Source organism: Lissotriton helveticus, chromosome 6 (assembly GCF_964261635.1).
Source record: "Lissotriton helveticus chromosome 6, aLisHel1.1, whole genome shotgun sequence".
NCBI lineage: Eukaryota > Metazoa > Chordata > Amphibia > Caudata > Salamandridae > Lissotriton > Lissotriton helveticus.
The window spans coordinates 908,225,405-908,252,552 of NC_136067.1; the positions used below are offsets into that span (position 1 = coordinate 908,225,405).

The window sequence follows — 27,148 nt, forward strand, 5'->3', positions numbered from 1 at the left end:
GGCCAGCGGGACCCGGCCAGGGGATTGCCTTTACAACCCTGAACAGTTGCAGGGGGGGGGAATGTCTCCTCGACCCTCCCCTCTCTCTCCCAGTCCGGCCGCGGTGGCCCTTGAGAGTTGCAGGTAGTCCCGCCACATGCTCTTCCGGTCCGACCACCAACGGTCGGGGGGCCGAGGCCGACGGGATCCGGCTGCAGCCGATAAACCAAGAAACCCGTTCATGGGGCCAGAGCCAGGGGCGTCCGGCCGACATCCACCGGAAGCCCGGCCCGAAGACGGACGGGACACTTCTTTCTTTTATAATGGCTGCGACAACACTGGGGGGGGATGTCTTGCACATGCCTCCGACCCCCCCCTCGTCCTCATCGCCTGGTCCGGCCATAACAAATCTCAAGCGAGACGCCGTGGGGTGCACTGGGAGGGAGAGACGGTGCGAACAGGCCTCTCCCGCCTCCCCAGGTGGAGACTTCCCAGCTGCACCCTCAGCGCTCCAGGCGGTGGCATCCTAACAACTACAGTGCTGCACAGTTTCGGAACGACCTAGATAACGGTTCTTCCACTGTGGCCATGCTGCAACGTCTCGCCCGGCAGGGTGGAGCCCGTCCGCTCATGTGACCCCGCGATCGCCGGTAGCTGCCGAACTCTCAAAATGGCGGTCGACCTGGCAAGAGCGGGCCCAACATAAAGAAATGGCCCGGTCACTGGTTGACTCCACCACCGTAGTCCTCCACGACCTTGAAGATTCTAGAGGAGCCGCGGGAGTCTCTGACCCCCGATGGGGAATGACTGCCATGATCGCCCGTGGAGTGACGAAACTGTATCCGCGGGACGTCGGCGCTCCCATGCTGGCGCCAGCCTCACTTTGAATTACTACAATCCTGCAGACCTCACTTCCGGTGAAAGCACAGTGTGACCCGGTAGGAAAAATTATTGCACCCCCTCCCCTTTTTGACTGATAGTTCAAACCACCGATCCTTTCCTTTGCCCTTTTAACGGAACTTTGGACTGCCTCCCCCTCTTTTACATTTTCTAGAGAAAACAAAACATTAACCACTACATTAGCATAGCAGTTGACACCAGAACTGTTTTCAAATTGAAAACCAACAACATCTTCAACAGAATCCTTTTTGTTTCTGCTGTGACCCTGCTACAGCACAGGCATTGTCCCCAGCAGTAATTCTGCAATGCCGGTAAGAATAGCTGGGGTGCCTACTGGACTCACTCACCCCCGCGGCGCCCCACGCCGTTTTTTGCTGGGCGGCAACTTACTAGACATCACTTTCGTGCCATCTAGATTTCAGCGCGTTCTGCTGCCTTGGAACTATTCGCACAACAGACCGCTACTGACAAGAATATTTCATTATTGGTGCTGTCAATTTCAATAAATCTATTGGATAATTAAAAAGAAATTGCCACGGTCTCTTCGTTGTTTAAATGTTTTTACTGTTTTTGTTTTGTTGTATATATTTATATGTTATTAAAGTTTTATATTCCTACTACTTTGTTGGAGTGCTATATATTTTTAATGTGACACATAATTGTAAAAACTTTGATGTACAAAGAGTCATTCCTGGAATCTTCCGCTTCAGGCTCGGTCCCCTCCCCAATCACAATACAGGATGGTTTTCAGATAGTAGGAACACGTGTGGTGTGACGGATCTCATCGAGTGTGGGCCTTGATCTACTATAACTCCTTTGAAGAGGGGTGATTCTTTACAGCTGGGGCCATAAACTACATCTGCAGGGCTAGCTGATAGCCTGGACAATCGGACACAGAGAAAGAGGAGTGTCAGAGGGTGCGGTAGTGAATAGGGCGAAAGGGAGGTGTCGGGCGGGCACAGAGTGTGATTCTCAGGGAAGAGCAGCGCAGATGGGGGGAGGTTTATTGCCCATGCATAAGACAAAGAGCGGTGGTGACCAGTGCCTGGGGGAGATGCTTACGAGGGTGAGGAGCCATGCTACGAATCGACAGCGTGCAGAGAGTGGGTCTGGTCAAGACATCTAAAATGGCTGCCGTGCACGACAAAAGTGTGGCATTTCAAAAAAGGCAAGATGGCGCAGACAATGTTTTTCAACACTTCCTCATTTCCTTCGAATCGAACGTTAACAGACGTTGGGGCATATTACCAAAGTTAAGCGATATTTATCGCTAACGATGCTTACCAACCAATTTTTTACCACTAAGCATCGTCAGAAATTATCGAAGATAAACCTTACTATTATCAAGGTTTATCGCAAATGCGATAATAAACGGCCGCAATGCATGAATATCGCTAAAAACTCAGCGATATTCATGCATTACCGAGCTAATACTCTTAGCCATGTTATCCACCTCCCATTGGATAACATGGCTAAGAACTGCTCAGGGCAGGTGTTACTTTTTGGAGATATTCGCGCTTAGCGCGAATATCTCCAAAAGTTGGTAATAGGAGATAGATATCTTGCATGTTGTAATGCAAGTTATTGTGGTATATGGAACTCATACCATAATCTCTCAGGAAAGCAGAAACTGATCCTTTTGGGACCGCCTAAAAAGGCCTAGGGGGTGAGGAGTACTCTACTTTGCCCCCTTTTCACGTTCCGAACTATTTTATTTTACTCTCTTCTGTAATTACACAAAATACCAGCGATAAGATGCATCGGAGACACACAGTGAGAGAAAGGAGGCCGGAGATGAAGAAGACATGTCAAATACACATTGGAGATAATATAGTGGCAGAAGGGAAGTAAATATGAGTAAACTTACCATGTAACATAAAAATGTTGCACTCTATACTATAAGTCTCATTTTATACTACAATCACTTCGCTACAACCTCATAAATTAAAAATAAAAATGAATAATGTCTCAAACAATTTTTGATTTCTAAATATAAATTTATTCTTCAGAATTTTCTAAATTTGAAAGAACTAGTAACATGTCCTCATCAGCAATGTCCTCATTAAAAGTCTCCAATGATGATTCTTGTAACTCTATGGTCTCCAAACACTCGATAAATTCGCCATCAAGAGATTGATCAAAAAAATCATTCAAGTCATCTCCTCCTTGTGACAATATTTCATTATTGGTGCTGTCAATTTCAATCAATGTAGTGGAATCATTCAAGTCATCTCCTCGTGACAATATTTCATTATTGGTGCTCTCAATTTCAATCAATGTAGTGGAATCATTCAAGTCATCTCCTCCTTGTGACAATATTTCATTATTGGTGCTGTCCATTTCAATCAATCTAATGGAATCATACAAGCCATCTCCTCCTTGTGACAATATTTCATTATTGGTGCTCTCAATTTCAATCAATGTAGTGGAATCATTCAAGTCATCTCCTTGTGACAATATTTCATTCTTGGTGCTGTCCATTTCAATCAATCTAATGGAATCATACAAGTCATGTCCTCCTTGTGACAATATTTCATTATTGGTGCTCTCAATTTCAATCAATGTGTTGGACAATTCAAAAGAAATTGCCACGGTCTCTTCATTGTGAGCCATTTTATTTTGAAATTGCTTGCTGTAAATTGCAGAAAAAAATAATCACTTTCATTTATCGTCTTTAGTAATACATAATATAAAACTAACTTTATCAAGTATTTAGTATAACAGAAGGACTGCAAATAAATAACAGAAAACATTTTTCAAATTATCTTCAAGTGTACAACATAGTTCCCCATACAAATTAACAACTCACCTTTTTAAAAGTAGCAGAAGTGTTAGTACTGTGTAAATCAAACACCAGAAATTCACCACCAAAAATTCCTCACAAATGTACCTCAGACAGTAGTATCACAAAATGGCTGTGGTTTCCTCTCATTTGACATATATACATAACCAATTAACTTTCATCACACACAAATACAAAACCAAAGTAACATTTTAATTGGTTCTAAATTTCAACACTTTCAAATGTGTTTTCCCCATGCAATTTTCCATAGGACATTTACATACGTCTACAGCCTGAATGGCTGAACGGAATTACACCAAACTTGGCAAAATGGTACATCAAACCTAAGAGGTCAGGAAGGATCTACTATGCCCCCTTATGGTCATTTCCCCCTTCGCTTTGGCCTCCTCTTGTCTCTCAATCCTACCGAGGGACAAGATGGCGGCCGCTACGGACTGTTTGGAATGTTGACAGACGCCGGAGAACCAATCAGCTTCGCAAAGCTCCGTAACGCGAAAAGTACGCGAAGCGGAGCGCTGTTACAGATATATATCTTTTTTTCAACGTTAATTTCTCAAAATCCACTGGAGCACATATATTGAGACCTAGCAAAGGCACATCGGGCTACCAGTCCCTAATATTTTGCCAAGTTTCGTGCAAATCCATTCAGCCGTTCGATTATTATTATTTTGTTTTTTTTTTGCCCCGCGGGGCCCTTTTAAAACCTCCACATCAAACCTAGGGGGTCAGCGAGGATCTACTATGCCCCCTTATAGTTATTTCCCCCTTTGTTTTGACCTCCTCTTGTCTCTCGATCCTACCGAGAGACAAGATGGCGGCCGCTACGGACTGTTTGGAATGTTGACAGACGCCGGAGAACCAATCAGCTTCGCTTCACAAAGCTCCGTTGCGCGAAAAGTCCGCGAACCAGAGCGCTAACCGGTCCGCTGTTACAGATATATATCTTTTTTTAAACGTTAATTTCTCAAAATCCACTGGAGCACATATATTGAGACCTACAAAAGGCACATCGGGCTACCAGTCCCTACAATTTTGCCAAGTTTCGTGCAAATCCATTCAGCCGTTCGGGCTAAAAGTGAGGCCAACCGCCCTATGGAAAACTCAATGTTAAAAACACGTTTTGGGACCCCCCTTTTTTCTCGGCCCCCACTGGATGAACCCCCCCCAAATTTTCAAGGGCTGCTCAGAAACAAAATGTGCCATTTTCCTGAAAATTTCAGCCAATTCCGTCCACAAACGCCAAAGTTATTAGACATAGAATTTTCAAAAAACCCATAGAGAAAAAATCCTAACTATATATACCTACTGGCGACCGCCAGTAGGTAATATATATATGCCACAACAATCTTCCTATCTGAGACGACACTCAGGGACAGAAGTAAATAAGCATCTGTTTATTTCATCAAGACACTGCGTTTCGGAGGCGCAGCAGCCTTGATCACCTGAAGAGCGCCATCTTGTGAAAAGTATTTATATTCATTAAAAGCATGAACAAAAATACAATACGACCGTGGTTTCAGGCAGCTCCCTAACGTAAAACCATTGTTTTCACACTTGGGGTGATTCTGAAATGCCTCTGAAATTAATTTCATTCTTTTAACAATTTCAATCCTGTTAAAGGTACGTACCTAAAAAAAAATTGTTCAATATATACCAAAATAGGCATTGTCAAATTACCTCTTTCATTTTAGGAATGCATTCATCTTATGCCAAAATTAGCAACTTAATAAAAATCATGTTCAGGCTGAATGACCAGCATGCATGCAATCGGCATTATTTGTAAAGATAACATTCATATTGGCATTCGGGAGCTTCAAGTCTAATGAAATATTTGTGATGAATACAGTTAATTCCTGCTAAATTAGCCTCTAGCCCATTAGAAGTTCATTGTCCTTTTCGATGTTCATGCGTTCACTTCATTTGTTACTAAAATAATGCACTTCTGTATTTTTTGTTAGTTTTCAGTTTGAAATTAAATGTATTGAAGGTACTTACCTTTGGTAGGATTGAAATTGTTAAATTTAATGTAATTAATTTTGGAAGCATTTCAGAATCACCCCTTTGTTTATGTTGCAGTCATGTTTTTATGATCTTAGGGCCATATGTAGGAAGCCTATTGCGAACGCAATTTGCATTCGCAAATTGCGATTCCTTATATGCAATTTAGGAAGCACCCAAGTTGTGCAAATTTTGGCTTAAGGAATCGCAAATTACCACCGACTTGAGGTTGGTGGTAATTTGCGATTTCTTTGAAAAAAGCATTTTTTTTGCATTTTTAAAATTGCCATGTGGCGCACATACATGCCCTTAGCGCACGTATGTGCGTCACATGTGCACACATGTTTATTTCAGGGGTGCAAAAGGATGTCCTATTGACACCCTTGAACCCTTGAAATTGCATTCTCAATTTGCGATTCTCTAATTGAGAATCGCAAATTGAGAATGTCTTCCCATTCCTTCCTATGGGCCTTCTAGCCCATAGGAATAAATGAGAAGGTTTTCCTTATTTGCGAATCTCAATTTGCGATTCACAAATAAGGAATAAGTGGGATTCACCAAAAATTTTGCTAATCCTACCTACATTGCGTTTTGCGATTCTCTAATTGCGATTCCCTAAAAATCGCAATTTGAGAATCGCAAAACCCAAATTACCTACATATGGCCCTTAGTCCTGTGCGCGATGGTGAAAAACCTCAATTATTTTTACTTTTAAATCGGTGTCAACCATACCCCAGGAGACATGGGTAGAATTAGAGGATACATAAAGCCTGTAATGATTAAGGAAAAAGGGAGAGAAAATGTAGGAATGGGATTTTTTTAACCCAGTTCTCCTTCATTGAGAAAGTCAAAAATAGCTTTTCCTTTACCTCAGTTTTGGTCGTCTCAGCCAGACTGCTGCCAGTCTTCCTCGCCCCTAATGTTAGTATGGTGAGGGAGGTCAGAGGTTATATACCTTTTGGATGACCTAAATGAGGGGTGTTTACTCTTAATTGGAAGTGGCTGAGACATACATAATGTACGTGCAGGCGAGAGGCGAAATGCTGTCCTCGTGCCAGAGAATAAAACTAGAAGAAAGATCCTATTTGTTTGAAAGTGAACTTATAAATGAACGAATGAACGTGCTGATAATTATAATGGGAATGTTCTCAAACTATTCAAGATCGTGCAGGAAGCCAACTTGGGGCCAGATGTAGGTAGTCAAATACCGGTCGGTAACGGCCGAAAATACAGAATTTCGGCCGTTACCGACCGGTATTTAGATATTGAGATGTAGGGTCACAAAAAATACCGATTCGGTAAATACGAGTCGGTAATTATACCGAATCGGTAATTTTTCCGATTTGGTAATTTTCCCGATTCAGTAAATTTACCGAATCGGTAAATTTACCGAATCGGTAAATAAGAAATGCTAAAAAATGAGTTTTGAGATGTAGGTAACTTCTAAAATGCCGAATTTCATGAAATTCGGTATTTAAGAGTCGGTATTTACCATGGATTAAAAGTAGGTGGTAACCAGGTGCAGGCTATAAAAAAAAGGGCCCAAAATGCAACAGTGTGACCAGAATGGCGGCATTCTACCTGATAGCAAGGCGGCTATGGCTACAGGCAGCAGGAGAGAGGGTCTGGAGAAGGGAGGAGCAAGTCTACAGGCAGAGGATAACGCTATTTCAACTGACTGAGCCAGAGATATTGCAAAGGTACAGGCTACACCCCCACACCATCCTGTACTTGATCTGGGACCTGCACCCACTGGTGGAGCACCCAACCCCAAGGGCGCACGCCATCCCACCCCATGTGCAGGTGCTCTGTAGCCTACACCTGCTTGCATCTGGGAGTTACCAGAGTGTGATTGCTGCGGTAAGTGGGGTGTCCCAGAGCTGCCTGTCCCGTTTCTTCAGGAAGTTCCTAGAGGCCATGATGCAGAGAATGCATCATTACATCAGCTTCCCTGAAACTCACGCCGAACTGCTCAAGACCAAGACTGACTTTTATCAAATTGCTCATTTGCCACATGTCATCGGCTGTATTGATGGCACCCACATCCCAATATGCCCACCTGCTGCCACAGAGTACATTTACAGAAACAGAAAGTCAACCCACACAATCAATGTACAGGTAATCTGTGATGCCAAGTACATTATCACGGACATAGTGGCCAAGTTCCCAGGAAGTACCCACGACTCCTACATCTTTCAGAACAGTGGGATCTACACACGCCTGACAGCAAGGGAATTTGGTGAAGGATACCTGCTAGGTAACACACTGTGTGACACTCCCTTGATACATATTGCAGATGTATGTGTGCATGTGAGTAATGGCTTTCTCATTTTCAAACAAGGGATAGTGCATATGCCGTCCGCTCTTTCATCCTGACACCCTACCTCAACCCTTCAACCCCCAGCCGGAGACGATACAACGTGGCACACAAATCTATTAGGAACATTGCGGAGCGCACCTTTGGGCTGTTAAAAAGCAGGTTCCACTGCCTCCACAAAAGTGGAGGGGCACGGCAGTACTCACTAATCATCTGCTGTAAGATGATTGCAACTTGTGCAATGTTGCACAACCGTGCTACTAAGAATGTCATTAAGGTGGAATTGAGCGACTATGAGGACCATGATGATGAACATGCACTACCTGAACCCAACACAGCAGGAGTTGCGACACAAACAGATGGCAGACACAGACGGCAGAGATCACACGCAACTACTTTTAAGTAAGTAAAGAGACAAAGACAGGTGGAGTATGCACCCAACGTAGTTTATTATTTGGCACTACGCAGGTACTCAAAAGCACAAATGTGCATCACAAATGTAATCCATTTAATAATGGTAGTCCTGGGTCACTTCCCCATTTACTGTACAAGTCATTTCCGCCCATGCCTACCAGTGCCAGATGTAAGTGGCTGGCTCTTTTCACTGGGTGTTTGGGCTGTTGGCTCACCATGGCGCCTGCTGCTCCTCTGGGGCTTGTCATGCTGCTCCTACTGGTGCTTTCCTCACTTTCCGGTACATCCAGAGCAGCAGTTTGTGCTGTCTCTGCATTAATCAGCACCTCTACAGCACTGGTCATCCTAGCAATGCCCCTAGACACCTCATTGCTGTTGTGTGTGAGTCCCTCTTGCACGTTGATGCATCGTCTGCATAGCAGGGAAGTGGCTGTGGCCAGGCGGTTCATTGCCTTACTTTGTTGCTGCTCATGCTGCCTCTCCTTGCGCCTTGCTACCATGTCCTGGTCCATTTTTACTGCACAGAAGCTGCACCAATTGCGTCATGTCCCGCATCCCTGCAGCCATCTCCTTGTTCACATCAACCAGTTCTCTGATGCCCATCCCTATGTCTTCCATATTTGTGTTCAGGTTCCTCATCTGGCGTTGGACAGACAGGATGGCCTTCCCCTGCATCCTTTGAATCTTGACCATGCTACCCTCTAGGCTACGGAAGACACTGGCACCCTCCACATGTGCTGGAACACTGCTATCTCTGTGCCTGCGGCGTCTGGTACCTGTACGGGCACCCTCTGCAATGGACTGCTGTGTGGCAGTGCTTCCTTCCCCAGCCAAGGTTTGAGTGTCATCCCCCTCCATGTCACCTGCTGATGACTCCATTTGGACTAGTGGGGCAACTACATGCCTCTTGCTCTTTTGTGATGCTGGTGTTGGTAGAGCCAATGACGCAGGCAGTTCAGATGAGGACAGTGGCAGAAGGGATCCTGAACGTTCTGGGGACGCCTGCAGTTGTGGAGACATTTCAAGGTCTTGGGATGGTGGCTGTGTTGTTGGTGCACCTGTGTCCTCTGTGACATTCTCTGTACTTGTGGCTGTCTCCTGGCTGTCATCCCTCTCTGGTGCCGTGCCTTCCTTCTCCCTGGTACGCCCGCGAGATGTCTTGCCTGTGGACATGTAAGCGTACAGTAGTCACTCCTACAGCATTCACCTTTGCTAGTATTTCCAGCCAAATCTTCCTTTTGGCAGATTCAGCCACAGTCAGTGACAGCTTGCCAAACAATTTCTGGTGTTCCTTCACCACCTCTTCCACGAGGACCTGCAGCTCCATGGTGCTAAATTTAATTTTTCTCTTCCTCTCTGTATATTCCTTCTCACTGCTGCTTGCCATTTTCAAAGTTTAAAAGCACAACACTTTTCCTGTGGCTCAGGGACTCAGCTCAGGTTTCACAGCCTCTCCAGAAGCTTCTAATTACTTGCAGCTGCCTGTGTAGCCACTTCCTGGTAGGGAGGGGGAGGGTGGTAGCACCTGATTGGCTACCTACTTAAGTTTCACTTTAAAAGCTTTCCGATTCGGTATTTACCGAATCGGTATTTCCCATTCATTCCTATGGGCCTTTTGGCCCATAGGAATGAATGGGAAATACCGATTCGGTAAATACCGATTCGGTAAAATCCGAATGGTTGATTCCGAATTTTACCGAATCGGTACAAAATACCGAATTTTTACCTACATTGCATTTACCGATTCTGAAATACCGAAAAGGCTATATAGATAAACTGAGTCATGAACAACGAAACTAACAAGTTATATCCTACAAAGGTGCACAATAGGATCTAACTAAAGACCTAAAGGAGGAGGACGTAAGTAGGGGATGCAATGCCTCACCAGTAGACATATTGTAGGCTCAACGCTAAGCAAAGGAGAGGATTCAAATGTACAAACGATACCAACGCCTGATGAAGTGAGACATGTTTTCTTTATCCTTCACTGTGTCTCCATTCTGTTTATAGTGGGATCTATCAATGGTGCAGGAGGTTCAGAGGTGCCTGGACCCAGTGATGGGACTGGCCGAGTTTATCCAACCTTATGGCTGTATTTACCACCTAATGAGGTAGAAGAAGGGCCTTTGGGCCAGATGTGGGTGGCCCATTACCGGTCGGTAAACCCGAAATTCTGTAAATTTCAGGATTTACAGACCGCTATTGAGCCATTTGCTATGTAGGGGAGATTCGGTAAATACCGATTCGGTAAATACCGAATCTTAACGATTCGGTAATTTTTACCGAATTATTTGCTACATAGCATTTACCGATTCTAAAATACTGAATCGGTAAAATTCGGTATTTTAGAATCAGTAAATACTATTAACCTACATCTGGCCCTTTGTTCTTTGCTTGCATTAGGGTGCAGTGCGATGCACCCTAATGCAAGCAAAGAACAAATGCTATGATAGCACACTTGGCCTTTCTACACAAGTGCTCCCATTATTCCGTTCATTGTATTATTAGACATTCAGGTGCACATTCATCTTCTGATTGTATTCATTTCTTTTGAAACAGGTGCTTGAATCCGAAGGATCAAATTTAAATATTGTCAAGAATCAAGAGCGGAGCAGTACTCTTATTGTGAAACCAGTGGATAACACGCAATCCATCGCTGAATAATGAACACTGCGTTCCAACGGTCCTGCCATATAGACAGCTAACTTGTGAACTGGTGCAGTTGCAAAACACGTTCTATTTACAGCCCCGTGAGGGAAAAGTTGTGTTTTTCGTACACTGCAATTTTTATTTTTTTATGGTTAACTGTAACTTAGTTTGTATTTTTTTTTAATTTAGCAGGTTTCAAAAATAAGTGTACGTATTAGATGTGCGGCGATTTAGGAATCAGACTGTACTGAAACTTCACCCACCGGGGGTGGCATCTTGGACAATTAGGAGACAGAAATCCAAAGAATCCTTTACCCGAGGTGAAAATGCGCAGAGATTATTGGATCGTAAACTGCTGACAGTCTTCACGTGCGACACCGCGTTCAATTAAAATGCAACTCTTTATAATAGGTTTTGTGATTAGAGTAACCATTGTCACTGAAGTCTGTTGATCTTGGTAGGTTATTGTGACTGGTCTTTGCTGTATGTTGGTTGCCTTTGTTTTAGTATTTAGTGCGCATGACATGTGGAAAGTTAAACTTGGCATTGAAGCTATAAACAATGAGCTACAATTCTTTAGAAACCAAATTCAACATTCCTACCTGTTCCCAACTGAAAGTTATCACTTATTAAATGTATTAAGGCAACCCAATTTTATCCTATGAGAGAGGTAGGCCTCACAGCAGTGAAAAACAAATTAGGGGTTTTTCACTACCACAACATGTAAACCTTAAAAGTACATGTCCAACTTTTTAAATGCACTGGCCCCTTTCCTATGGGCTGCATTGGGCCTGCGCTAGGGGTGACATATATGTATTAAAAAGGGAGGTTTAGGCTTGGCAGAAGAGTTATTTTGCCAGGTTGAAATGGCAGTTTAAAACTACACCCTCAAGCTGCAAAGGCAGGCCTCAGCCATGACTAAAAGGACTGCTTAACTGGGAGTCACAATGTGTGCTGCTGGGCCACTAATAGCATTTAATTTGCTGGCCCTGGGTACATATGGTACCACTTTACTAGGGACTTACAAGTAAATTAAATGTGCCAATTGGGTGTAATCCAGTTTCACTGCATTTAAAGGAGAGAGCGGAAGCACTTCAGCGCTGGTAGCAGTGGTAAAGTGCGCAGAGCCCTAAAGTCACCAAAAACGAATTCAGCAAAAACAGGAGGAGTAGGCCAAAATGTTTGGGTGAAGACCGCCCTGAAGCTGGCAGACCACAATGTCTCTTTTCTTTTTTTTCTTTATCTTTTTTAAAATATATTAAATTTTTTCCTGAGCAAACACAAGTTACAGCAATTAAGAAAAGATTAATCATAGACATCAATACATTACGGATAGTGGATACTAAGCCAAATTGATCATAAAAATACATTCATCGCAATTCATAAACCAATAAAAAGCTACTTCTACGGGAAAATCTACTAATCCTAGATACCATATATAGGAGTAAGCGATTTCGCTTAATAAAAACAGGCACAGACACAACATCTTAAAACAAAGCTTATTCGGGTCTACTGGGAGATCCAAGCTGTGAGTGGCCCCCAAATCCTATTCCCCTTGATCTTCCCCTTCCTGCCTCTTCGATCATACAATGCTGTCTCAAGCTTATAGACATGCAGGAACCATCCTTTCCATTGCTCGAAGGTCGGTGGAAGCGGATCCAGTCAGGCAGAAGCAACAGACAGCCTATAAACTGACATTGCAATAAAGATTAGCTCCTTCCCATTTCCCCTAGCTTATTCGTCTGTTCCTAATAACATAATTTGAGGAGAGAGCGGAATATCCATCTTCAATATGTCTCATAGAAAGCCAAATATTTCCCTAGCTGTCGATTTGAGGCAAGAGCATATGGAATATATGTGAACCAATTTCGCTCCTTGCGCCCTACACCTGAAACACCGGGTCCCCACCACTCCCCCCCCATTTCACAATTTTTGAAGGTGTTATGTACAGATCAACCAAAGTTTTATAATGCTGTGACTGTAAGCTAGCAGAACATAATATTAAGTCCCCCATTGCTAATGATTCGAGAAACAAGGTATCAAATAGCCCTAGCCCGACCTGCCACTTCAAGCTGTGTTTATCCAAGTTTTCCGGGGACTCCTCCAGTAGACAGCGATATAGCTGTGAAATTGAGGGGCTCTCATACTTCGTTAATAGTTCCATTAAAGGGACCCGTGTAAAACCTGCAGCTCCTCCAGCTTTCTTATATAAAAAGTCCTTAATTATAGAAATCTTAAAAAGTCACGGTGACCAATATTGAATCTTTCCTTGACTATCTCGAAGGACGCAATATGAACTCCAGCCAACAGATCCACTACCCTACGGAAGCCAGCCTCTCCCACATTACCAAACAATCATCTTGCAGGACCCTAGGTACCTGATCATTCCTGATGAAAGGGGTATATCTGCTGAATCTTCCTATCCCAAGCCAATTCAGGATCCCCACCTAGTTCCGGAATGCTGTAATTAAGGTCTAATTTTGTTTCTTTAAAGTAACTAGCTTTGTAAAATTTAACAAGGCAGCCTTCCGCCCTAGCGCCTATCAGGATCTCAAATATTGATGGAATGTAGCTTGGATCGACCCTTTCCCTTACCTTATTTCTGAATAAGAGACTATAAATCTGCTGGACTGGTGCCAGATGTTATATCTTGAAGTTAGGGAACCCCCACCCCCTCTATCCTTAGGTAGACTTAGGAACACATTGGCTCTCCTTGTTTTCCCATAGGACCAGATAAACGTGGTGACCTCCCTCTCTATTTACTTAAACCAGTCATTTTATATATGCCTAGGGATATAGTTCGAAAAATATAAAGTAACTTTGGCAAAAACATAATTTTTACTAAATTACACCTCCCCTTAACACAATGTCTCTTTTTAGTGAGAGGGCAACATGTAGGGTACTGCTTTCACAACTTTGTGTTTGTGTCTATTGATAAGCCTTAGTGAAAAAGAAATATCAAATTCCTTGTCTCATGCTTGTCACAAGACTAAACAGAGATGTGTAGCGTCTAGTAACCTGACCTTTTTAGCAACAATCATTACAATGATTAATTATTTTTTAAGTTATGCTTGGTTTCTGTCAGATGCTGGATAGCACTCTGTAGTTCCCTCAGAGCACCTTGTGGGCAGAAGATTAGAAGAATGAAGATATGCAAAGTAGTCCTGAAGATGGAAGATTCAGTTGGTTAGCCTGCTGCAAAGGAGGAACCATTAGCAAATGCTTACGTTATTGAATCTGAAAGAATGGTGTTAAAACTATGTCTGAACGAAATTTCTGTAACCTCAACTTAATTTTGCTTAATTTCTGGAATCTAGCATTACACTCTTAGTTATGCGAAATTCCTGAAATTACGCATGTTGCTCTGGCAGAAATTATCACAAGTGCTTGGGAACAAACCAAGGGGCAGGTATGAAAATCCCCGTTTGCGATTCTCAAATAGCGATTTTTTAAGAATTGCTATTTGAGAATTGCAAAAAGGGATGTATGTAAAAAATCACAACTTTTTAGCGATTACTTAGTTTTCCTTAATTGCGATTAGCAAATTGCGAAATTGCAACAAAGGAATACTTTCCCATTCATTTCTATGGTCCAGAAGGCCCATAGGAATGAATGTGAAGTCATTCTCAAGTTGCGATTCGCAATTTGAGAATCGCAAATTGAGAATAAGTTTAAGGGTGCAAGGGTGTCATAAGGACACCCTGATGCACCCCTGAAATGAACATGTGTGCGCATATGGCGCACATGCGCCATATGGCACCTTCACAAATGCCAAAAAGTGCATTTGTGAAAGAAATCGCAAATTACCACCAACTTGAAGTTGGTGGTAATTTGCGATTTCTGAACGAGAAATCGCAAAAATGTAATGCTTGTTACATAGCATTTAAGGAATCGCAATTTGCAATTCCTTAAATGTTTACGCAAAATTGAATAATCGCAAATTTTGCGATTCCTTAATTTTGCGATGCGATATCCCTGCTACATACCATTTTGCAAATGTTTTCTCGCAAACGCTGCTTTTTAGCGAATCGCAGCGTTTGCGAGTAAAAATTCCGTTGATACATCTGCCCCCAAATGACCAGAAAGTTATTGACGGCTGTTTACAGTGCATGTCTTTTTGTGCTTTTTTGTGTTTTAAATGCGTATTCACATTCAAAATGGATGCAAGGCTTATTTCATGCTTAAATATAGCAGAACGTGCATTTTTTACTTTTAAATAGTTACACATAATTTTCCAAAGAAAGTATGCAAATGCAAAATACACGTATTTCGCACACCTCTAGATAAAACCTTGAGGTAACAAATTTGTAGACAGGTAAAGAAGGCAGTGGCGAGCCTGAGGCTGTTTGTTTAAGGTAACACATTTATAACCAGGTAGAGAAAGCAGTGACGAGAGTTTGGCTGTTTGTTGTCTGAGTAAATACAGAATTGTGTAAATTTGCATGTACGTAGAGACAAAAAGACAAAACACCATTACCTAGAAATTCACTCCAAACGTGAGTACCACAGGTAATTTTACGTTCTGTCTGTGGCCAATAGACATCTCTCTAAAATTTTGTACTGATCAGGAGCCATATGAAAGTCAGATTCCATGGAGTTCCGCCAATGGGAGGAAAATATGCATGTTGCGCTGCTCATGCTACAATTTAGCACAGGAAGAGCAAGCCTTACTGAAAAATCAGCACAAACAGCACCATGCAGTGTGCAACAGCATGCGGTCATATGAGGTGACTTTGCTGCAGATCAAGAAGAAAATCTTCTCGAGCTGCAGCAAATCTACTCGAGAAGCAGCCTTTGGTTGTGACTTCTCCCGACTGTCTGCATTAGAAATTAGCGCTAGGGGACGCACAATCTAAAATCGCACTCATCCGCTCGCATTTCTGGAGCCTTGCGGTAAAACAATTCCCCATGAAGCAATTGGTGGAAATTGGCCTGAACTCCACGTTACAAGAGAAAGGTGAAGGCGCCAAATTCCGCCAAATCCGTGGGCTGAATAAAATATTTTTTGCCCACCCTTAGAATTGAACCTCAGAGCTTGCTAACACCTAACAACTACATTCCTTCTTTAAAAACTTCACTTGTTCCATGGCACGTTTTGGCTGCATTGGTCAGTACTGAAAGGGGACTATTACACAGTTCATCTGCAATTAGTCCACTGTATGTTCCCGAAAGTTAGCACCTTTTTAGGTGCTTCATTCTTTTGTACTTCTAGTCCTAGTTGAATTTTTTTGCATGCTCATGTGGGTACCCACTGAACCCACCAGTTTATAGTAGCAACCAGAGAACGTGAAGGAGGGTTTAGGGTCCAGTCGCCTTTTTTAAACCATGCTTCAGTGGCATGTATAGTTAAGCCATCATGGAACATTCAGAGGTAAAAGGTGGGTGAAACTTTTTAGAAACTATTTTCACATTTAACATATAGTGCCTCCATCCCCCAATTGAATGTCACCCATCACCACATTTATTGCTCAAAGAATGATATTAATAATATTGTAAGAATCAAAATGGCATCTGCAGTCAGTTATCTCAACACTTGATTAAGAAAGGTTTATGAGGATCAAAAAGTAGTATACTATTCTTCCATAGTGCATTCTTGTAACAATTAAATCACTCCTTCTATAGGTCAGGTGGAACTCTTAACACTACCTATTAATTATTCATCAATGAGTCAATGGTTTCCCTGGGCAGCTCAAGTTCTTGTTTTTCGTGCACTCTTCAGAAATATGTCAACACGTTTCAACCTCATGCAGTGGATTATAGGTCATTGGTTGTGTTTGGGAGGTTAGGAAGTTGGACCTCCTCTCAAGGACAAGGTTATGCGTACTGCTAGACTTCTGAGGCATAGGATCCCAGAGGTTACCGTAGAGAGTGGGCCAGACACCTTACCCCTTCTCCCACATTAACAGCTATTGTGAGGATAGAGCTAATTTAAAAGGGGGAGGACCAAACTATTAACTTACCAGTCAGGATGGGGGGCGTGGCTTGGCCGAGCAGCGGAATGGCCGACTGCTAAAGCGGCTCCACCGGCCAAGCGCAGAAATCCGTAATTAATCCGGCACTTATGCGCAGGGCCAGACTGGGAACTGAAAGCAGCCCTATCAAATTTTGCCAGACTAGCCCCCGTCCGGCACGTAGCGGACCAGCCCCCGTCCAGCGCGTAGCGATCGAGCGCAGTGAGGGGGGTTTGAGGGGGTTCTCCCCCCAAGAAAATTTTGAAATACGACAGACCAAAATGGTGAATTTTACAGCACATTTTTCATTACATATTCAAATTGTATCAACTTTCAAAGCACAGTAAACAGTAGATGATGACCTTAAAGAACATCAGGTTACCCACCCAGTCATATGTATTTATAGGCATTCTTTCAGAGAGCACCAAAAATAGACACAAGTAGTGAATCAGAGAGAACAAAGTAAAAGTGAGACCAACCCCCACATGGTTTGTTGCGAGCAAGCGCTGTGAGCAACGACTAGGGGGAGTTTGGGGGGTTGAACTTCTACCCCCCAAGAAAATTTGGGAGACAGAAAGGCCAAAACAAAGCATTGTTCAACACATTTTTCATTACATATTAGATTGTATTAACTTTTAAAGCATAGTAAATGATTACCTTATAGAGCACCAGGATACCCAATCATAAATCACAGACATTGCTACAGTGAACACTAAAAAATGAAATGTCAAGCATGAAACTTGAATTTAAATATAACCAATTTATTCTTCATATAAAATAGCATAAAGACATTTAAAAACACACTGAACTTCAAACAAGCGTGCAAAGGTTCAGAGTAAAAAGTGTACAAGATAATGTGCAAACATTAAATGTTTTTTATATCCTGAGTTTTGTAAACAGTGCTTAAATAAAGGATCTCATGTAAAGTGCAACAGTGCACAACATTATGACTAGGTATATTGACATTGTAAACAGCTAACATGACCTGCCTGTAGTAGCAAATCCTTAATATGATTTTAAATACTATAAAACATAACAACATACTTCTTCTCAAACAAGTGTTATATTCAATTGCACTTTGCATTCATTTGTGTCAAGAGGGTGTTTCGCAGATGAGATGTCGGAGCAAGTCCCCAAGCAACCACCCATGGGTTTTGATATAAAGTCCTACCTACTAACAAAGGTAGACCTGGATTTAAAACAAAAGCTGACGCCTTCTTGAGGTTTTCCAAGAATGCATATATGCTGTAAAGTACTGCATAAATACAGTTCAGTAAACATTTTAAAGTGTTCCTAAGCATAGGATGTTGTATTGGATGGATATTACTTGTTGTTTTAGTGCAAAGCCTATGCTAGACAGTAGACATAATGCTCACAGGCTTTCACTATGGTACAAAGGTGTGTGCGTGGTGTAAAGCAGGCTCAAAGAGAGCCAACGCAAGGAGGTCAACTCTGGTTATTGCACTGCATTGTTTGATATTTATAAATGGCCCTCAAAATGTTGACGGTAACGTGCAAAAGTCAAATGCTTTTCATGTCAAGAGTGCAACCATCAAAGAAAATATTTTATTAGAAGTGCTCAGCTTAGAAATGTGGTAACTTGAGCTCACATTTTAAAGTGTTAACATCCCTTGCATCAATTTGCTTTTGGAGGCAAAAAGATCAATGATTTTCTCATTGCGTATTCGCATTAAAGCATCTTTTTCCACAGACATAAGCATAAAGGCTTCCAAACGTGACTCAGAGAGAGAATTACGCAGCCTATTCAAGATGTACTTGAGCTTAGAAAAAGATCTTTCACAAGCCACCTGAGAGGAGGAAAGAGTCAATGCCAACTTATAGGCATTAAAGAGAGAAGTGTAGGCTTTACTGTACACTTTATAACGCAATAATAAAATATAGCAGCAAGCAATACAGTCCCTGCAAGTCTTACACTTATACTTTTTTTGCCCAGCATTTGCGGACTGTACTATCTCATCATCAAAGTTGAGATAATGTGTGTCTAAGTCTTGCTCATCTTCAACTTCTTGGATGATACTGTACTCTTCTTCAAGACTGAGTTTTAGTCTGCTTCACTTAGATGCAAAATCAAGCAACTCATGCTGCAGTTTTTCAACAGATGCTTCCGGATCAAATCTAGTTAACAGGCCACTTAGTCGTTGAAGAGCATTTTGTGGAAAGTTCTGGAGGATGTCTCTAAAGTTTCTGGGGTCCAGGCATGCCAAATCTGCATACAACTGGCCATGAGTTGTGAATCGACTTTGCAGGCTGGTAACTACTTTGTCCATTGCAGCATTATAAACTTCTATCCTGTATTTATCAGTAGCTGACCTGATGGGTTCATCAGTCGCAGTTTCGCCGGGCATCATCTTCTTCCTGCGTACTCGAACCTCTGGGAAGTCAACTTGAATCAAAATTTCGCTATCACACTGAACCAATTTTTCTTTTGCCCAATTGATGAATGTATTTGTAGCATCCATTATGCTGCTGAAATCCCGATCATGTTGCTGTAGGGAGTCAATGGTTTTAGTCACCATTCGATATGCCTGCAGTACGTCCAGACCTTGTGTTTGCAAGTACAGCGATAAAGGAGTGGTGTTATGAAAAATAAATAGATACCTCTGTGCAGTCAAAATGGTATCAAATGTAACTAGTGACTTTAGAAATTAAATGGCTTTGTATCTGATCTCATCATTGAAGTTATCTGATGTGGATATCTCTTCCATAGTTTGAAGAACCTCAATGTACACAGATTTGCTTGGATCATTGTATAGACCAAAGATTTTTTTGAGTGCTACATCTTTTGCCCACCATCTTGTTTCTCCAATTATAGAGATGGAGCGAAACCGTGCTTCAATACTTTTGTCTCGCCACACATTCATTCGAAGGTGTGAATCTCTGAGAAATACGGCACAAGAATTTAACAGCCCAAACAGTGAAATTGCAGATACTGAGGTTTTAGTGACATCAGTTATAACAAGGTTAAGTACATGCGCGTAGCACCACACATGAATCTGACCAGGTGCTTCTTTACTCAGCCATGCTGTGAACCCATTATACTGTCCTTGCATATTGGAGGCTCCATCTGTTGAGTTACCAACACAATTTGCAACGCTAATGTTCATGGATTCAAGTACAGTGCAAACTAGCTGACACAATGCCTTTCCAGTTGTCGTTGTGAAATTAACAACAGCCACAAGACGTTCGTGGACAGCATCGGTGACATATCTGACTATAATAGAGCACTGGTCTACAACATTTATGTCCTGTGTTTTATCCAGCTGTATTAAGAACATTTCTGCTTCCCTTATTTCTTCAGCAATACCCTCTTTTATTAATGAGAAATAATATCTATGAGAGAGTTTACAGTTGTTTTTGAAATCAGGGTAACCAAACTGCCACATCCTTTACCACTCTTTGCAACCTCATGATGTTTTTTACTCTTTTTAATGACATCCTCAAGATGGCTTTTCAATAATGAATCAAATTTTTTGAGATACTGAAGAAGTTCCCAAAAATTCCCATGGTCCAATGTTTCATCTTCTAAGGTGTAGCTAGCTTCTGTAGTTGCTCGATAGCTCAGGCCTCCTTTGCCAATCAGTTTTATTGTTTCCACTACTCTTTCCAAAATGGCACGTTTTCGCTTGACTTCCTCTTGTTTTGCAGTTGTGTGTTTTTTAAAAAGATGACTACATATATCCATGTTTTTGGTTCGCATCATGAAGGATTCCGAAGTACTGTGATGAAGGATGCTGTCTTCGTGCTCATCGATTCTTTGATACATATGCCTTTCATCAGAACAGCCATCAATGAAAGCACTTCTAACTGTCTGTTTGCTAAAAGCTAGACATACCACACAGAAAAAGGTTTTGGCTTTGCGTGAATAAGTCAACCACTGCCTTGGTTTCCCATTTTTTTGCTGATATAATCTTTTAGCATTCCAACATAGACCATCAGGTTGACAGGGATGAAACTTAAAAAACGCATTCAAATTTTCAGATGTTGGTCTCAAAAACCATTGGTCTTCCGCTGGATCAATCAAAGTCACATCAGCATATGCTGATTTCTCAACGATGGGGTCTTCTTGACACTTTTCTTTGGAATCTTCCCCACTTTCTATTTCAATGACACCTTCTAAACACTTGGGAGCTGCCTCCTTTACTGTGGAATCACTACTCATTTCAGCCCTTTGGCCTTCAGCAGTTTGTTCAACAGCTTCACTTCTGAAGCTGGTAGACGTGCTGTCACCTTCTAAAGAAATCAAATCTTTTTTGGTAGTAAAAATATCAGTCATTTTTTTTGTAGCGGCTTGCTTCTTCCTCTTGCATTTTTTTCTTCTTTTCACGTTCTTTCTCAGCTCCTCCTTTCTGGTGCACTTTCCTCTTTCCAAGAGCTGCATGAGTTAAAGTCACATCAGCACATGCTGATTTCTCAACTACAGGGTCCTCTTCACACTTCTCTTCGGAATCTACATCAATTTCTAAGTCAATGTAATCTTCTATATGCTTGGAAGCGGCCTGTGTTACAGTGCCTTCACTGCTTATTTCAATTATTTGGCCTTCAGCAGTTTGTTCAGCACCTTCAGTACTGAGGCTGGTAGACGTGCTGCCGCCTTCGAAAGAAATGAAATCACGTTTGGGAGTAAACATATCAATCACTTTTTTGTAGTGGCTTGCTTCTTTCTCTTGCATTTTTTTCTTTTTTTCACGTTCTTTCTCAGCTCCTTCTTTCTGGTGCACTTTCCTCTTTCCAAGAGCTGCATGAGTTAAAGTCACATCAGCACATGCCGATTTCACAACTACAGGGTCCTCTTCACACTTCTCTTCGGAATCTACATCACTTTCTACTTCAATGTAACCTTCTATATGCGTGGAAGTGGCCTGAGTTACAGTGCCTTCACTGCTTATTTCAATTCTTTGGTCTTCAGCAGTTTCTTCAGCACCTTCAATCCTGAGGCTGGTAGACGTGCTGCCGCCTTCGAAAGAAATGAAATCTTTTTTGGTCGTATACATATCAGTCACTTTTTGGTATTGGCTTGCTTCTTTCTCTTGCATTCTTTTCTTCTTTTCACGTTCTTTCTCAGCTCCTCCTTTCTTGTGTGATTTTTTCTTCCCAGCACCTTTCATATCCATATTGAAAATCTAAAAATGATAGACAAGAGGGGTTTCAAGAGGGATTTCAAGGTGGATGCAAACTGATAAATTTGAAACAAGACATCCCACACCTAATGCATGGGGCTTGGTTATATGTACACAGAAAGTATTGTGTCACGTCATGTGCGTAGAGCTTGCTTTGCACAATTTCATTTCCTAAACAGGGGATCCTACAGATTCAGGCAGCTATAATGTGGTAAAGAATGGGAGAGGTGGTGTCCAAGACAGAGTAAGAGGCTTCTCTCCAGTGCAGTTTAAGAGATAGCATACTATAGTGCGTGAACATGTTTCAAGAGTAGACTGCACAATGTTGAGTGAACATATCTCTTGAAGAGAGTGTTTCCCAGGACATACTCCGAGAAACTCTATAGAAGCTAAAATCGCAACAGAAGGAGAAACTGCGTCATTGAACAGAGTCAGACTGAGGCATGGTGTGAAACAGAATAAGATGACAAGCAAAGAAGAGAGTCAAGAGACCACTCCATAGGACATGCTCAGAGATCGCACAGTACAGGCAGGGTGAAATCACAACCAACAGACTACCTGGGTAGGTGTAAAAGAGAGTGACATTGCATACAATGCTGCCCAGGTTCTTTAAGGGGCACTACAGTAATGATTACAACACCCTTCGGGCCACTCTTGTCTTTTCAACAAAGTGCTATGCGTTTTAGGCATTTTTTTTAACACTGTTTCAACGTCATAACTTTACAGCTTAAAAACTACATTCTGATCATCTTTATTGTACTTTCAATTAATTGCCACTCACGTTGTCACACATTAAGCACTGAGATGTCATGTCATACAGGCCACCGAGGTCAGAAACTGGGGAAATGTCACTCATAAACACCTAGGCACTGAGGGTAGAGACTCTGGAAATGTCACACATAAGCATCTGATAACTAGCAGTAGCACCTAGGGCACAGAGGCCATAAACTATTGAAACATCACATCCATGCAGTGTAACTCTTAATAATGATTACAATTATTCCTCTGAATTTAAGCAGTTTGTGCAAGATCAGTTGTTCAGGGTACACATTTTCTGAATAGTGATGAGGCTCCCTGTCCCCTCTACCCCAACCCCCAGGCGGATCCGCCAAGAGGTCTGAACACTCATGAAAAACAATGAAGACATCTGCATAATACATTCATTGACAAAACATATTGTATAGAAACGCTGGGAGCACGAATAAGCACTAACTGCAGGAATAGGTCTGGCTATGTTTTTATGTGAGGAGGAGAGAGAGGGGAGAAGCTAGGGGGAGAGAGAGGGAGGCACAAGATGAGAAAGGGAGAAGTAGAGGGAGAAAAAGAGGAAGAGTGAGAGTGAGAGAGACGAAGGAGGGGAATGAGAAAGATGGGGAGAGGGATGGAAACAGAGAGAGGGGCGAGAGAAAGAAAGTGGGGGAGAGAGAGAGAGAGAGAAAGAGAGAGAGAGAGAGAGAGAGAGAGAGAGAGAGAGAGAGAGATCTAACGGTTCCCTTTTCTGTCCGCATATGTCTTTTCTTCTACCTTTCATCTCTACACCCCCGACTGGCTCCGCTTCAGCCACATATGGGGCAACATGCATTCCAGACACAAGGGTGCACTATTACCAGAAAACTAAAGGAATCGTAATCCCAGTGTTACAAGAGAAGAACATACCTCTAGCAGAAATAGATAAAGTGCGCAAAGAATGGGAACATTTAGTGCATGTTGGGGCTGTCTCTAGTTAAGCATATGGTGTACTTACATGTGGCTGCCCTAGTTTCGCTGCAGATGAGAGAGGGTAAGGTAGACACGAAGGGGAGATATCTACTGGGACGCTAGGCGGTCAGGAAATATATCTCATTACATTGTAGATGCTAGCCTTTTTCGCAATCAATTCTAGATTATACTGTCTTATATAGCAAAACTGGTGTAGGTGGCAAATACAAGTTTTGTTCTGGACAGGGGCTGGATTCCACCAAGAGACAGCGCTAAGCCAGGGGTGGTGAGTTCTTCGTAGCAGAATATGGATAAAATAAGTGTGATACACTTCTGGAGAACCTGTTAATATTTGTGAATAGATGGCACTCCTAATTACCTGGAATACATCATTATTACGAAGGACTTCCTATTTAAATATGAAGAGTCTGCATATTAGGCCAAACTCCCTGCTGTCCCATTCCAGACCAGAGGTGTGGTAAAATCGGGCACAAGACAGAACTAAGATCCCAACATGGAGATTCACTGTTCGGGCCTTATTGAGAAGCTTGAAGGAGAATGCTAAATAATACAGCGCAAAGAAATAGGAGTGCATAGCCAAAAAGTATAGTAACAAACAATAACACTTGGAGAGGTGTTAGGGTTCAAAGTACGCTCTGGCACACCTTTCCTCCATGCTCAGCAGCCCATCAGAGGGTACATAGGTGCACTGCAAAAGGGGGTGGTGATGGACGGAACATCTGAATCAATCAAACACTCACACCCAGTCAAAAGATCTGGGTTGAATCCATCACCGTTCTTTAGCCCACTCTGCCACCCCAGTTCAGACATGGCTATATGCAAATCAGTCTGACCCTGTGCCTCATGGGAACAGTCCAGCCCGAACTGCCAAGCCATGCCTTCCCTGGACCGAAAACAAGCTTCCGAGGACCGGTTTCTGGCATTCCAGCCGTCTTCAGCCCGGCTTGCTTGAATCCAGTGGCAAAGTGAGCAAGGGACTCACGTCTGAGCATACCCTGCCACACTTATGGCGGCCAAAAGTGGTACAAAAGGGGGTGGTGATGGACGGAGCATCTGAATCAATCAAACTCACACCCAGTCAAAAGATCTGGGTTTAATCCATCACCGTTCTTTAGCCCACTCTGCCACCCCAGTTCAGACATGGCTATATGCAAATCAGTCTGACCCTGTGCCTCATGGGAACAGTCCAGCCCGAACTGCCAAGCCATGCCTTCCCTGGACCTGAGAAGGATCTGCTTACGTGTAGTATGTAAAGTAGGCACATAGAGCATGCAGGCCATGTGTGATATTACACTAAAATAATCATATATACAGCATACCATAATATTAGTTGGTCTTGGCAATTAATAACAGGTATACATTTAATCAGCGTAGAAGAAATGATTGTTTACACTGAGTGTTTTTACCTGGATTCTAACCTGTGTCTTGCATGTTTGGTAGCCGCAAACAATTAGGATCTGAACATTTGACCTGCAGGGTGTACGAGGTAGGTATATAAACTCTCTAAGCTATTTATATCCGTTCTAATTCAGAGCGAGCAGTTAGCACAGCGATCGCCACAATAAGTGCATTAACCATCTGACCTATTCTATTATACACTGAAACTTGCAGCATACACATAGATACAGTCCATGTGCTTCAACCCTCCAGGAAATCCGATAATGTTGTCTGTTTGTGACCAATATAGCTAATCATGAACACCTTTACCGCTAGCATTTCACCTTGTGAATTGACATGAGGGCAGAGTTTGTGAAAAAAAAGAATCCATATGTCCTGGGACACCATAGGCTGAGACTGCATCCACCTTTCAGGACTGGCTTTCCCGCTCTGTCGCCGCCACCCCCTCCCCCCTCCCCCCACCTCAGTTCCATTTCCAGTACTTAAGACCTAATGTTCCTACATTTACTGTTCAGGATATTTATTAAGAAACACACAATAATATTGACCATCATACAAAGTAGTTACATTAATTCAATCCAACTTAAATGGTTTATACCAAACACGAGCTTCTTAAAACACATCAGAACCTCCACACAGCAACACTTTGACGTCCATTTAACTGTCACAGCAATTACCATAACCAGAAACCCCTGTTTGCATATATCCTAGAGACGAATCTATAGTCACGTCGCGGCAGGACACCGTGTAACCGGCGGGAGGTTTTTTTAACCAGGCAGCTTGCGAGTTGCGAGACGAGTGCGAGCCTAATTGCACAGTTCTATTTCAAAGAAGCAAGCAAGCAGCTCTGACTATGTACCTGATGATAAGTTATAACCTCTCGGGCCGGGAGGTTTTTAACCAGGCCTGGTCAGGTTATAACTTATCAGGGGTACATAGTCACGTCGCGGTCGCGCTGCTTGCTTCTTACAGAGTCTCGTCGGGGGGGGGGGGAGGGGGGGGGTTTGGGAAACAGACTCACCTCAGGCCTGCTGACTAGTGACTACTAGACACAGGGGGGGTCGGGCTAGGCGGCGCTAGCCTACAAATATGTTATGTGGCCGCTTCAACTGTACCGTCCGTAGCTCTGTGCGCACTTCTGCTAGCTCGTCACTCGTGGCAGTCACGCGTAGTTAATTGCAATGCGCATGCGGGAATTACACCCCCCCGCACCCTGGAGGCAGGCAGACGTGGCAGAGGAGGAGACAGGGCATAATTCTGCGCACTGCGCGCACAGGCACCTCCTCCTCTGTCGTTTGGGGTTAGGTTGCACTTGCATATAACATTCAGCAATGCACCGGTCAATCAGTCTTGCTGGCGCTACTGCTATTCTGCTTAGGAACTGCCTGCTGCCTCCTGTAACTTGGAAGTCTCTCAGACTGATGTCCCTAAACTAAGTGAGTGGCGCTGTTGTGGCTGGGGCCTGGGGGGGCGATTTTCAGTCCGACCGTCACAGGCTGTGACGGTCGGACTGAAAATCGGCCCCCAGCCACAAAACGGGCCCCCTTTTTGAAAACCGGCCCCCCACCCCCTCCAGCCTACCAGGGGATTGCCCAGTGCCCAGACTCACCAGTCCAGGCCTGCTTATGCGACTGTGAAAGGCCTCAAGCCCACACATTTGAAGCTGATATCCCCAGGCGCCCACGAGCGAAATCCTGAGACACGGCCCAGCTTGGAAGACACCGGGATAGCGGAAAGCCCTCCAGCTTGACTGTGGCCTGCCCTGGGGACTGAAGCCGGGCCCTCGCATGGCATCAGGCCATGCGGGAGGCCTCCAAGCCTCTGAGAGCGGTTGCGGAGGAGCCCGGGAGCGAGGCGGCTGTAGCCTGAGGTGCCCGACCGT

The 27,148-nt window shown here is 43.1% G+C and overlaps 1 protein-coding gene across 6 annotated transcripts in view; it reads left to right on the top strand.

The window, feature by feature from the left end:
• The window catches only part of LOC144761592 (monocarboxylate transporter 10-like), a 1,000,737-nt gene that overhangs the window by 917,187 nt on the left and 56,402 nt on the right, over positions 1-27,148 (top strand). For 5 of the 6 annotated variants that reach the window (XM_078646883.1, XM_078646884.1, XM_078646887.1 and 2 more), the window contains one exon: positions 10,971-11,485. The exons of the other annotated variant lie outside the window; for it this stretch is intronic. In XM_078646883.1, the coding sequence (XP_078503009.1) occupies positions 10,971-11,075 (105 nt within the window). In that variant the 3' untranslated portion in view covers positions 11,076-11,485. Of the gene's footprint in view, positions 1-10,970; positions 11,486-27,148 lie in introns of those variants that run through there. 6 annotated transcript variants of the gene reach the window in all.